Source organism: Lissotriton vulgaris, chromosome 6, assembly GCF_964263255.1.
Source record: "Lissotriton vulgaris chromosome 6, aLisVul1.2, whole genome shotgun sequence".
Lineage (NCBI taxonomy): Eukaryota > Metazoa > Chordata > Amphibia > Caudata > Salamandridae > Lissotriton > Lissotriton vulgaris.
In genome coordinates this window covers 1,292,429,147-1,292,443,160 of record NC_141694.1, presented here as the reverse complement: position 1 = coordinate 1,292,443,160, position 14,014 = coordinate 1,292,429,147, and the positions used below count along the sequence as shown (strand labels likewise).

The 14,014-nt window shown below is 48.2% G+C and overlaps 1 protein-coding gene across 4 annotated transcripts in view; it reads left to right on the top strand.

Moving 5' to 3' along the window:
- Positions 1-14,014, top strand: part of MED23 (mediator complex subunit 23) — a 583,151-nt gene that overhangs the window by 415,434 nt on the left and 153,703 nt on the right. For all 4 annotated transcript variants that reach the window (XM_086927430.1, XM_086927429.1, XM_086927428.1 and 1 more), the window contains one exon: positions 6,608-6,788. In XM_086927430.1, the coding sequence (XP_086783556.1) occupies positions 6,608-6,788 (181 nt within the window). The remainder of the gene's footprint in view (positions 1-6,607; positions 6,789-14,014) is intronic.

Below are 14,014 nucleotides of genomic sequence, written 5' to 3'. Positions count from 1 at the left end.
CTGCCCTCATCGCAGCTACCGACGACATCAGGTCCCTGCTCGACAACGGGGAAACAGCGGCCCTCATCCTCCTGGACCTCTCAGCAGCCTTCAACACAGTATGCCACCGCACCCTGATACAGCGCCTCAGAAACACCGGAATCCAAGGAACGCCTTGGAGTGGATCATCTCGTTTCTCGCCGGAAGAACCCAGAGAGTCCACCTCCCCCCGTTCTGATCCGTGGCCACCGAAGTCATCTGCGGCGTTCCGTAAGGATCCTCGCTCAGCCCCACCCTCTTCAACGTCTACATGAGCCCTCTTGCAGCCATCACAGGCCAACACAACCTAAATATCATCTCCTACGCCGACGCCACTCAGCTGATCCTCTCCCTCTCCAACGACCCCGCCACCGCCAGAGCCAGCCTCCAGGAAGGAATGAAAGACGTCGCGGAATGGATGAAGCTCAGCCGTCTGAAACTGAACTCAGACAAGACTGAAGTCCTCATCCTGGAACCATCCCCCTCTGCCTGGGACGACTCCTGGTGGCCCCCTGCCCTGGGCCCTGCCCCCAAGCCAACGGACCATGCACGCAACCTGGGCTTCATCCTGGTCTCCTCCCTCACGATGACCAAGCAAGTCAACGCCGTCTCGTCATCCTGTTTCAACACCCTGCGCATGCTCCGAAAGATCTTCCGGTGGATCCCCACCGAAACCAGGAAGACGGTCACTGAGGCCCTCGTCACCAGCCGACTGGACTACGGGAACACCCTCTACACTGGAACCACAGCCAAACTCCAGAAAAGACTCCAGCGCACACAGAACGCTTCTGCACGACTCATCCTGGACATCCCCCTTCACGGCCATATCTCTGCCCACCTGAGAGACCTGCACTGGCTCCCCGTCAGCAAGAGGATCACTTTCAGACTTCTCACCCACGCACACAAGGATCTCCACGACATGGGCCCCAAATACCTCAACAGCCGCCTCGCATTCTACACACCCACCCGCCAGCTCCGATCCGCCAGCCTCGCCCTCGCCACCGTCCCACGAATTCGCAGAACCACCGCCGGAGGAAGATCCTTCTCCTACCTGGCGGCCAAGACATGGAACTCCCTCCCCACCCACCTACGGCTGACCCAGGACCATCTCTCCTTCAGGAAACAACTCAAGACCTGGCTGTTCGAGCAATAGCCACTCCCCCTCCCCCCAGCGCTTTGAGACCCTAGCGGGTGAGTAGCGCGCTATAAAAATTTGCTGATTGATTGATCTTGTCCAGATTTCTGAGGAGACAGAAAGACCAGCTGTGGTGGCTGCTGGACTGCGATTGTGTCAATGGCAGACCCCTCTCCCTAACACACCCAGAGATGATGGTGGCCAATGCATCCCTTCTAGGTTAGGTTGGCCACCTGGGTCAGGTGTAGATCATAGGCCTCTGGTCTCTGTCAGAGGCTCAGCTCCACATCAACATCATTTGCTTGGCATTGAAAGCCTTACTCCCAACCATTAAAGTGAGGCTGGCTCAGGTTTTCACAGACAACGCCACCTCCATGTGCTCCATGTGCTACTGCAACAAGCAGGGCGTGATGTGGTTGTGAACCCTGGCAGGAAACTTTGCACTTCTTGATGGCTGAACACCAGGGAATGTCCCCGGTCATGCAGCACATAGCAGGATCTTTGAATGCCCGGGCGGAGGAACTCTGCTATCAAAATCTTGCGGATCGCAAATCCTGAATACACCCAGATATGGTCCAAGATCCCTTTCACAAATGGGGAGAAGCTTGGCTCGAACTGTTCTCCATTGTAGAGAATGCATTACGTTAGCACTTCTGTGCGTTTGTGTTTCCAAAGAGTCTCTCACTTAGAGACGCATTCCGCTTATAGTAGAATTCAGCACTCCAGAATTCCTTTGTGCCGATACTTCTCCTACTCCGACTACTGAAGATTAGGAACAACATGGCCCAAGAAGCCATTCTAGTTGCAACGCTTTGAGCACAGAGAATTCGATATCCCTCACTCCTGGGCATGAACATCGGTTCTCTGATTAGACTAAGGAAGATCTCCTGTAACAGCAGCAGGTCCCTGCATCCAGGTTTGCAAACTTTTCACCTCCATGTTAGGAGACTGAGGTGCAGCAATAGACTGCCTTTGACCATTCTCATAAAGTTGTTGATGTTATTTTGGCAGCCAGGCGCCCCTCAACCAGGTGTGTATATGCCTGCCGTTGTGGCTAGCTTGTGGCTTGCTTTGCTACTAAACAGATGTACCCACTTCATGTCAAGCGGTCTGAAGCAGTGTTGTCCCTTGCACAGCAAGGCTTTTCTTTGGGCACTGTTAAAGGGTATCTGTTGGCTCTTCCAGCCTTCGTACAGTTGCAGGATCAGTCCTGATTGTTTATGTCACCTGTTGTGATGCATTTTCTTAAGGGTTCATAGTATTTTGTGACCCTAATCCTTTTGTTATGCCCTAGTGGAACTTACATTTGGTTATGACATTCCTCATGTGTGCTGTCTTTGAACCTATGCGCAGCTGTCCTCTACCAGTGCTTATCCTTCAAACAGGCTTTCTTGTTGCCATAGCATTGGCCCGGCTAGTGAGCATGCAGCAAGCCCTCTCTGTCAACCCACCATACACCACTTTCCACCCAAACAAACTTGTTCTAAGAACTCAAGCGTCCTTTATTCTGAAGGTAGTCACTCCATTTCACGTTGGGCAAACATCACCTTTCCAGCATTCTTCGCTGTGCCTCACCCCTCTGAGGAGGAGGAGGAGGAGGAGAAACTACGTCGACTGGATCCAAAACTGTCTCTCAGCTTCTATATAGATTGTACTAGAGAGTTGTTGTTTATTGTATTCACTGTAGCAAAGAAAGTCCAGGCAGTTCTGAAGAGGACCATCTCTTGTGAATTGTACTCTGTATTAAGATCTGCTACCCATTGGTCAACACAGAGAGCACCACTCCCATTACGATTCACTTTACCTGCTCGTTCCTGCAGGCTTTTTCATTTGAGCCAGTTCACAGACCCATTTATGGGAAGGTGCTGCTTGGTATCTGTTCAACAGATGACTATTTAGTTCGGGTGCTCCTTCTAAAAGGGGCCATAGCCAGTGCCCCCTCAGCACCATGGCAAATGTGTCTACTCTGGACTTTCTAATCCCAAAAAGGACAGCTCACTCGATCTCTGGCCTCTCAACTGATTCATCCTGTCGGAACATTCCCATATGGTCGCCCCACAGTATGGTATCCCCCTGCTGCAGCAAGATTACTTCATGGCCACACTAGACCTTAAGAACACCTATTTTCACATCTCAATCCATCCAGCTAATCAGCGCAGCCTGTGCTTCATGGTAAGTGGTCAGCACTACCATTTCAAAGTGTTGCCCTTCAGAGTCAACAAATGTCTAGCAGTAGTAGTCACCCTCCTCAGAAGGGGAGGGGCTCATGTCTTCCCATACCTAGATGACTGGCTGATCAAGAGTGTAGGCAGACAAGACTACCTAGCCCACTCTCAAGCTGTAATTTCTCTACTGCACAGCTTGGGGTTTACAGTCAATGCCACTAAGTCCCACCTTAAGCCACTTCAGGTCAAACACTGCCTGGTACCAGTCCTAAACACAGTTTTGAGCAAAGCTTGCCCCAGTTCCCAACGGTTGGTGGCATTCCAGCAGCTTCTGCCTCTTTTTAGCCACTGTGTCCTTTCACAGTTGGAACAGTAATGCCCCTCTCCCAGTATTATGGCCTCATGTGTAGCCATAGTCCCTCACACAAGGCTCCATATGCAGTAGCTCCAAGTGAGTCTCTCAAATCAATGGTCACAAGCATAGGATTACTGGGAAGATCTGGTGTTGATATGGGCCATCACTTATCAATCTATGCAGTGGTGGAATAGCAGTAATGAGTTGCGTGGCAGGCCCCATACAGACTTGGGTGACCATATCTATGGACACATCCCTCCCTGTATAGGGGGGCACATGTAAATGGCATGGCAGGCCTTGGTCTGTGGCCATCTCATTAATGGGGTTATCAACCATCTGGATCGTTTAGCCATTCATCTAGCCCTCAAAACCCTCGACATTCAAGATGAGGGGGTTCTGCTCTAAATGGAAAACACCACCACTGTGTTTTACCTATAAAAGTAGGGAGGCACTCACTCTCCTAAGGTGTCTGCACTAGAGCAAATAATTTGGTAATGGCCAGTCCGCCAGGTTCACTTCTTGGCGGAGTACCTACTAGCAGTAGACAACGAGTTTGCAGACTAACTCAGCAGGATGAAGCAACAAGTCCATGAGTCCTACTTACTTTCATCTGTGGGGCACCCCAGGCATAGACCTCTTTGCCACATGCCCAAACTTTGCCTCCAAGTTTCCACATCCATCTGCAATGCTCTGTGGAGGAACTGACATGGGATCTTTGCATACGCCTTTCCTCCTCTTCCACTTCTACTGTACGTGGTGAGGAAACTGTGGCAACGCCCCCTTACTCTCATCCTGGTGGCTCCCATAGGACCCAGACAACAATGGTTCTTGAACCTCCTAGAGATGTCCATCGCTCCACACGAGGCACTCCCCAACAGGCGGGCCATCTATAACAAAATGAAGACCGAGTCAGTTACCTGGAACCTAGACAACTGAATGTAGCAATATGGCTCCTGAGGTCCTAGATTTGGTTATCTTAACTTCTCAAGAGTGCATAGACAAACTCCAGGAAGCCCTTAGACCTACCACATGTACCTGCTATGTTGCTGAGTAGAAATGGTTTGTCTGCAGTATGAGAAACACATACACCTCGCACATCTACAGTCAAGACATCATTTGCTACCTTCTATATCTGCAAAAGTGATGCTTAGCCTACACCTCTAGTTGACTGCACATAGCTGCTGTTGCTGCATACATACAGAATAGGAAGCACTCCTCACTCTTCAAAATCATTGTTGTTAAAGCCTTATTTTGAGGGCCTTAAATGTGTCGTCCCTCCTAGGGTTCCACCTTGCCCAGTCTGCATCTCAATATTGTCATCACTAGACACATGGGAGCTCCTTTTCGAATCACTGCATTCTTGCCCTAGTTCTCCTGGAAAGTCGTTTTTCTGGTAGCCATAACATCCCTCCAGCATATTAGTGAGCTACATGCCCTTGCACTAAAAAAAACCTTTCTTCCAGGTCCATAATGACGGGGTAGCTCTTAGGACCAACCCTAAGTTCCTGCCATAGGTTGTCTTCCCCATTCCACTTTAACCAAGTAAATGAGCTGCCATTCTTTTTTCCACTACCTGACTCAGTAGCAAAAGATCACTTCACACACTTGATGTCAAGCATACTCTTGTGTTTTATTTTCAGTAAAACACAAGAGCTTTGTGTTGCTTTTTGCTCATCCTCATAAAGGCCATCCATATTGAAGGCAGGTATTGCCAAATGGATTGTTAAATGCATCCAGACTTGTTACCTCAAAGCCAAAAGGACCCTACCTGCCCACCCGAGGCCACATTTCATCCACATGCCACTGTTTTATTCTTGGAAACATATCCTAGCTGCCACTTGACACCTTCACAAATCATTATTGTGTGGATGTCCTTCCAAAGCAGAAAGTTAGAGTGGGTCACACTGTCTATAGAACTCTGTTTCAGAACTCTGCACCATCGACTGGCAAGCCACCACTTAGGGGAGTACTGCTTTACAGTCAATGCTGAATATTTGTATTTACAGCCACTCGTGCTACAAATGTATTCTCTTACACTGTGAGCATCTGTTTGTTACATGCACTCCTGTAGATTCACATGCTCTGGCCCTTCTCCACGGAAGCCAATGTTTGCTCAACCATCAGTATTCTGTATTCTACATACATGGCCACTGTTCTATCCTACTCACTACTCCATACCTTCTCTCTAACCTGCTGTGTGAAAACCAGTCTAACAATGGAGAAGGTAGAAATCACCGAGATCTTTTTACTCTAAAGACTTTAAAGAAAAACAAGTTGCAAAAGTCCGAGCCCAACACAAGATGAATCTACAGCTTTACATGCAATGAACAGATGCTCAGAGGATAAGTACTATAATTCTTCTTAATTATATTTAACGAAAGGAAATACAGGGCAGGTATGGCCATAAGAGTAGCTGATTATCTCCTCCTAGTTCTGCATTACATTCTTAAAATATGTATACCATGTCAAGTCAAGTCAAGTCAAAGAATTTATATAGCGCACTACATACCCGGAGGGTTTCAAGGCGCTTAGGAAGGGGAGGAGGATTATAACAAGTTAAAATGAACAGGTCGGTTGGGGAAGTCATGGGTTTTACAAGTTAATAAACCTTGAGCCTGGTTGCAATTTGTCGATTATTCAAGCCCTGAAATGTTCCTTCACGTTTTGGATTGATATCAAAAAGAAGTACATGTAACTGCATCGAAATGTAACCCCCCCTCCATGATAGCTTAATTTATTTGTCTCGCAAGATGATTGAAAAGAGAATTTGTACGGCGCTGATTATGGATAGTGTTTGCTGTGTTATTGTATGAATAAGTTTGTTAAAAATGTAATTGTCTTGGTCAGTAATACTTTATTAAAAGTTCTTCAATTTCTGTGTAAGTATTTCATTTATTCAAGCACTGCTGAAATCCACTCTTTTCTGTTTTTCAGGGTTCTTGAAAGAATTGGAGCCAGAGCTCTTGTAGCTCATGTCAGGACTTTTGCTGACTTCTTGGTGTACGAGTTTTCTACATCAGCAGGAGGGCAGCAGCTTAATAAATGCATTGAGATTCTGAATGATATGGTGTGGAAGTATAACATTGTGACTCTTGACAGACTGATACTTTGTCTGGTAAGTATTACCTGGGATATGGGTATGATTAATGTGCATCACTCAACAGGACATCCCAGTTGTTCAGGCCAAGAAAGATTCTAGGTAATCCTTCTCACAAATGTATCATGTCACATAACAAAAAAAACACAGAAACCTGAACCCATATGCCTTATGAATTTGATTGAAACTAGCCTTTCTATTCTTTCAGGAGTCCCTTGTTTTTTGTGAGGGGATAACCCTCACCTGAACAAGGACTTGCTTGAATACTTCTTGGCAATCCCTGTCTCAGACATATCCCGAATAAACACAGCCCCACATGTAAATTTTGTGGTTAATTATTATTGTTAAAGTCTATATATTGTTTCTTAATGAAGTTTATGTACACATGAAAAGGAGATACTAGGTATAATTTGTGAATTACTTTGCTTTATTTGTGTGCCCCTTAATTTAGTTCAGAGGCCTAGAAATGATCTTTAACAGAGCGTAATAAATCAGCAATGAAGCCCTGTAAATGATCCACAAAAGATACCTTACATGTCATGGCCGGTCGCAGTTCTGACTGACTAAAAAGGATCACTTGCTCCTGTCTACCTGAACTACCTAATGCCAAGTTAATACACCTCAAAATACCAGCAAACATGCTTGTTAATTATCTTCTTAGTAATTGCCAACAAAGGTTAGTGACCCTATGAGTTCTTTTGACATGTTGTGTACCAAGTCATCCTTGTCAGCTAGTCCTTTCATTATCCAACACATCTGCAGGCACTACTGTCACACCTAGCTTACCAGCAAGGGAACAGAATTGAGCACCAGTTGCATTATTAAAAACACCTTTGATTTCATCTCCCAGTTGCCGTGACTGGAGGAATTTCCATAGCCTTGTAGATGAGCTAGATCTTCGTTTGATGTGAGATCATTAATGGTATCCATTAGGGAATGCGGAAATTGACTCTTCATCAGTTTTGTTTTGGACTAAATAATGTGAGATGAAGGCTGGTCAGCTAATCAAAGTTCTATGTAGATCCAAAATCTAAGTGCACTAAAGGTAACTGAGCATTATCACTTTATTGAAGGGTCTAGTGTGTGACACAGGCTTGATCTTTTGGGCTGTTAAGGAAGCTTAAGGTTTGGGAGTTTGTTAAAGTTTCTTACCACATCCTCCTTTTTTCCTTGGAGACCCCCCACATCTACCCAAAGGGGCCAAATGGGCAGGCTTTCACCCAAACAGCATTTCTGAAATACAAATCCTGTAATTAATTCCGGCTGGCAAAGAATGGGAATTGATGACACAAGCATGACAACCTTTTCTGCAGCTGTATAATATCTAATAGAGACTTCTAGACGCAGGTTCCTCACCTTAGATTATTCCCCGGGCATTAGACTGGATCTCAAAGTTTTCGAGCAGTTCCCCTGCATGCCAGCAGTTGGTGTTATTCAGAAATGACGTACGTGGTGTCTATGTAGACGCCACTCCAGCATGCTGACTTCAGTTCTTTTCTTTACATGCCAGTCCCTTTAGATTTGGAGACAGCTACCCCCAGTAATTATTTCCTCAACATATTGTTTTCGCTTTTTCATTCCCTGGTGGGTGTTGATCGTCCCTTAAGAAGCCAGCAGGCTTTAAAGTGCGTGGTGCTTGTCACAGACAGACGTCTGTGAAAGACCCTCATTTGTTTTGCCTGTGGTGCTTGGAGCAGGAACACGACTCCAAGACCTGCAAGGATTGCTGAGCCATGAATCCGAAGAAGCTGAGGCGACCCAGTGGATCCCGGTCACGCAAAAGGTCCCAGAACCGCTCACGGAGTCACTCCCAATGCTCGTCCTCATGATCCAAGTCATCAGGTAAGGCCCACAAGTGGAGGAAGTGAAAGCAGTCTTCGACCTCCTCTTGCCGGTCCAAAACTTGGCCCCTGGCATGGGCGCATCCGCACTATAGGCTTCGTTTAGTGGCGGAGTCTGGGCCAGGGTCTGCTATGCACCTCCCTGAATTTTCCTGACCAGATCAACCCATTCTCAAGTTGAGAAATTTTACTATGAAGCTATGCACCTCATAATTCGGTAGCTTAACAGCTTATGAGCGCCTTTGGGCTCCACAGGTACGGAAAGACACCTTTCTGGTTCTTTGCCAGTAGGCCCACCCTTGGCGCCAGTCGAACTCCTTAGATTTATTGCTGGATCTGGAGCAGGGCCACCCGCAAACTTCCTCCACCGGCTCTACTGCCATCGCTCCCAGTGCCGCTGACACCTCACAGTGGCACAGGCCCCATGGTCATACCCAGCTTTGACATGGAACCGATGGGTGTCGTCCGGCGTCTACTGGTAGTATGCCTTCCGACTCTGAGCCAGTGCCTTTTTCCTTTGACCGGCCTGGAGAGAGTGACCACCATCCCCTTGATGACACAGAGGACAAATGGTACAAGGAACTTGCACATGAGTGTTTTGGACAACTGACCAGACTCTGGCCTTGTCTGTCCCCTTACCATGGTAAAGGAGGGTGCCTCATTCGTAGTGGTGCTGCTAAGGGTAGCTAATGTCTAGGACATTCAGTTGCTCACGTTGGCAGTCAAGACACATGTCATGACCGAGGTACTTCAGCTGGGATTAGCCCGCTCTGAACTTTTTCTCCCATTCAATGAAGACCGTACAGATGTCCTCTTTAGAGCCTGATCCAAGCCTTACACAGGGGCTCCTGCGCACAGGACAATTGCCCCCCATCACTCTGCACCTGGGGACCCCAATTTCCTCCCTCAGTACCCTACCCCAGAGAGCTAAGAGCCACAAGCTTCCACTTCTTAGATCAATCCTGGGGCATTCCCTGGCACTCCATCGAATATGAATCCAAAAGGATGGATACCTTCTCTAAGAGAATGTTCTCTTACACAAACCTAGCACTGAAGTCAGTGAAAACCGTGCCCATTTTTGGATTATACACTCAGTGTGTGGGATTCAGTTGTCCAAGTGCTGCATGGTCTCTGCGGAGGCCCAAGCCATAAACTCCTAGCTATTGCTGATGGGTGAGATGCAGCAAAGTTCACAATCAGGTGTTGACTTGACATGACTGGCTTGCTGGGCAAATTGATTTATTTGTCAGTGTCACTCAGATGCCACGCCTGGCTAAGAACCACTAGCTTCTCAGGAGGTTACCACTCTTCACTCATGAATATAACCTTTGATGGATTTTGCCTCATTGGTGAGAAGGCAGACTCTGTGATGGAGCCTTTTAGGGACAGACAGTCAAGTCCTTGGGTCTATCCATGGCTCTTCACCAACTCCAAACCGTCTTTCACCCCTTCTGTTTCTACAGTAGGGGCTTCCAGCCATGTCCCTTACTGCCCAGCCACCAGGGCCAACAGGTTTGCTGTTTCGGGTTGTGGTTCCCACAGACCATGTGGGACCACCAACAGGGGGTGGGTCAGTCCACCCCCACCTCCCCCAGCAGCAGAAGCCTCCAAACCCCTTTAGTTTGCTCTTATGCCAGCACAGACACCCAGTGGGAGGCAAGATCTGCCATCATCTGCCTCATTGTCAGTCTAGAACATTGGACTGGGTTTTACAAATAGTCCAGAGGGACTACTCCACCCCCTTTTGGAGACTCCACCAACCATTCCTCTCAGCTGAAAGAGGATCATCTCTCCATGCTCTGGTGGGTTATCAGCTCTTTTGGCCAAAAGGGCCATAGAGAGGGTGCCAGCATCAGACGTATAGCTTGGTTGCTATTCCTGCTACTTTCTGGTGCCCAAAATACATGGCGGGCTCTGTCCTATCCTAGACCTGCACCTTCTCAGCTGTTTCCTGGAAAAGAACAAATTCAAGATGCTAATTTAGGTCAGGTCATGTCTGCTCTGTAGGCTGGATGGTAGTGTTGGACTTGTAGGTTGCATACGTCCACATCCCTGTCCTGCCCGCCCAATGGTGCTACATGCTGTTCACTGTGGGTCAGGAGCACTTTCAGTTTGCCAGGCTCCCCTTTGGCCTCATCAGCACCTCTTGGGTTCTCCAAAGCGATTGCGTTGGTTGCAGCACATTTACGTAGGTCAGGGATTCTAGTCTTCTCCTACCCCGATAACTAGCTGTTTAAGGCTGGCTTGCCCCACCTCCGGACTACAGCGAACCTCATGCATTTCCTAGTGTTTACTATCAGTGTACCAAATTGACACCTGACTCCCTCTCTGACGCTCTCTTTCATCGGGGTCACTCTTTAAAGAGTGCAGTTTCGGGCCTATCCTGCTGAACGTCCCATCCAGGATATTCAGGATATGATAATGTTTTCAGCCTCTATCCTGGGTTTCAGTGAGACTCTGAGGCTGCTGGGTCTCATGGCCTCCTGAATACTTCTAGTGACAAATGCCGTTGGCAAATGAGGCATCTGCAGTGGGACCTGACATTGAAGATGGCACAACATCAGGACTACCTTTCCCTCCTGGTCCAGACCTCGATGAGAACTCCAAAAGTTCTGCAGTGTTGGCTGTGAATCATGATTGGATCAGCGACAGTCCCTCTCCCCTCTCCAGCCCGAGCTGACTGTAAAATTTCTACATTTCTAGATTTATATAGGGCTGCTCATCACCCATGTGAGTATCCAGGTGCTGTCCATGGGCACGGGGAGATTATGCGATTTGCTCAGAATCACCGGTTGTTGAGTCGACGCCGAGACTCTAATCCGGATCCTCAGCTCCTGAGTCAGCAGCTGTCTCCCTTGCTCCATGATTCAATCCTTGACTGAGGCAGCTATGTTGGAGAGGTGAAGATCAAAGGTCTCTGGCAGAGTCCGGGCTTCACATCAATCTGTTGGAGCGCTGGGTGATCTGGTTGGCATTGAAAGCTTTCTTCACTCAATCAAGGGAAGGCTGGTACAGGTATTCACGGACAACACCACTGTCATGGGGTACAGATACAAGCAGCGCAGGGTGGCGGTCGTGAACGGCTTATCAAGAGGCCCGCACCCCTGGACATGTGTAGAATATCTGGGCATTTCCCGCTTTCTCTGCAGTGGAGAACACATCTAACTAACGCTCTACTCACTCTTGAAAGAGACCTTGCACCACCTCCAGATGGAGATGCCGTTCGTGATCCACTGGGTAGCGACAGCTAAGTTATTCTACGCTGACATTCAGAGAGAAGTAATAAACTGGAAATTACCACTTCCTAGGAAATGTCCAGGAATTCTCTCTATTAGTTCCTTTTCTCTGTATTTTCTTGTGCTCGTAGTTAACCATTTGCTGCCCTTTCTGTCCTTGTGTGATGTCTGCTGTACGTATGCCCAAGAGCCCTTTGTCATGGTCTACACCTGCTGATTCTTTTGTCCATCATTAAGTATGGAAGCACAATGAGAACTGCAGAGCTGAAGGAGTGTGCAAATCCAGCACAAACCAATCATCTAAAGATCTGGGCTTTTCATTCGACAAAGAAAACCCCAAAGCAATTAAACTGGCAAAAGCAGAAGGCTCAAGCGTCGAAGAAGTCATGGACATATAAAAGAGGCCAGAGAGAACGTTGAAATAGGGAGAAAGCAAGAAACGCCAGGTAACAAAGTCAAGCTGAAACCTTCAGACTCAAAGCATGCAAAGTCAAACTCAGTCCCAAAACACCAGTGTTCAAAAGGATGTAAAGGCAAAAAGTGCCCCACAGATCAAGATCAAAAGTTACTTTGGAGGCAAACCCTCAGAGCCTCAACTCATAAGGGTGATGATGAGTGTGATAAAGTATCCCGCAAAAAGGAGGGTTTAACGCCAAATAGAAGATCAAGCAATGCTCGACGACAAACAAAAGGCCCACATCAATTGGAGGAAACTGCAACTCAGGACAAATATGGAGGCTGAACTGAGGAGTTCAACGACTCTTTGAAGACATTCCGAATCCCACTCAAACCATCGAGGGAAAGACCTGCGAAATAGAACCTACAGAGCTGGAGACTCCTATCATGCCAGAGTCCCAGTAAGAGGTACAAGAGGAATTATTTGAACACAAAGAGGAACAAGAGGACAAATAGAGCACAAATCTTTCCAGACAGGAGACGCTAACGAGCAGTGGTAGGTTTTCTATGTGGATTCCCTTGAGCAAGGTATCAATTCCTACCCATCCTAACCATCGTGCCTGGATGACATAGTGATATACGGTCTTCTTAATAAAATGGGGAGGAAAACTTGGGTGCAGAAAAAAGAGGAACAGGGGGATTTAGGTGTTCGAGGCATGTGGGCTGCTGAATTCATATCTGTGCATAGATCGCCGCCTAGTGTTGGGTCCGGAAGATTGCACATTGTTGTCCTGGAAGAGTCTTCGAAGTATCACGAGATAGGTGGCTCCTGCCCTGGACTACAGTGCGCATGGGCATCGACTCCATCCCCAGATTGTTTTTTTCGGCCATTGGGTTCGGATGTGTTTCGGTTCCCTCTGTCGGAATCGATAGTTGTTTAACTTACTTTGCTCGAGACCAAAAGGTCTTTAGGACTTGCGTCGGTATTGTCTATCGTTCGGGTTCGTTTTTTCCTCGGCTCCGAACCAACACTGCCCTTCCGCGTGCTTTCGGCGCGGACGGGCCTACACGACGCTCCAGCCTACTTCCATCATGGAACGAAGTCCATTTAAACGGTGCCCGGTGTGTGCCTCGAAGTATCCACATATCGACGTACACCCGGTGTGCAATAAGTGTTTGTCGCCGGACCACAACGAGGCCAAGTGTATGGCCTGCTCCAAGTTCCGGTCAAAGAAGACACTCAAGCTCCGCCGAACTGCGCGCCTGGAGGCCCAGCGATCGGCACCTCCTCCTGCAGATATCTTCGACACGGAGGTGTCGGCGACGACACTATCCAGGAGATCACGGAATCTAACCCGGCGTCGGAGGTCGAGGACGACTACGACGTGGAAGACGAGGATTTCGATGAAATCGTCGAGGAGGTAGGGGACGACGACGGGGCCCTTGCCACCGTAGAGGATAGCTCGGACGAGGAGCTTCCTCAAACTGACTCCTGGGCCAGCCACCATTCTAAGGCCCAGGCCGAGGGATCGCCTTCGGGCCTTACCCAAAGCCTTGATTCCCGTCCCACGGCTCCGCCTTCCGGCCCGGCCATGGACATTGATACACGGCACCACTCACGGTACAAAAACCGAAAGTGAAACCATCGCTCTCGACGCCAGACGTATCGAAACCGAAAGCGCTAGTCGCGCTGGTCGGGTCGAAGGCTTCGGAGGCCTCGGCGCCGAAGGAATCCAAGATGGCCGTCGAGCTCAAGGGCCGCGCCAAAATG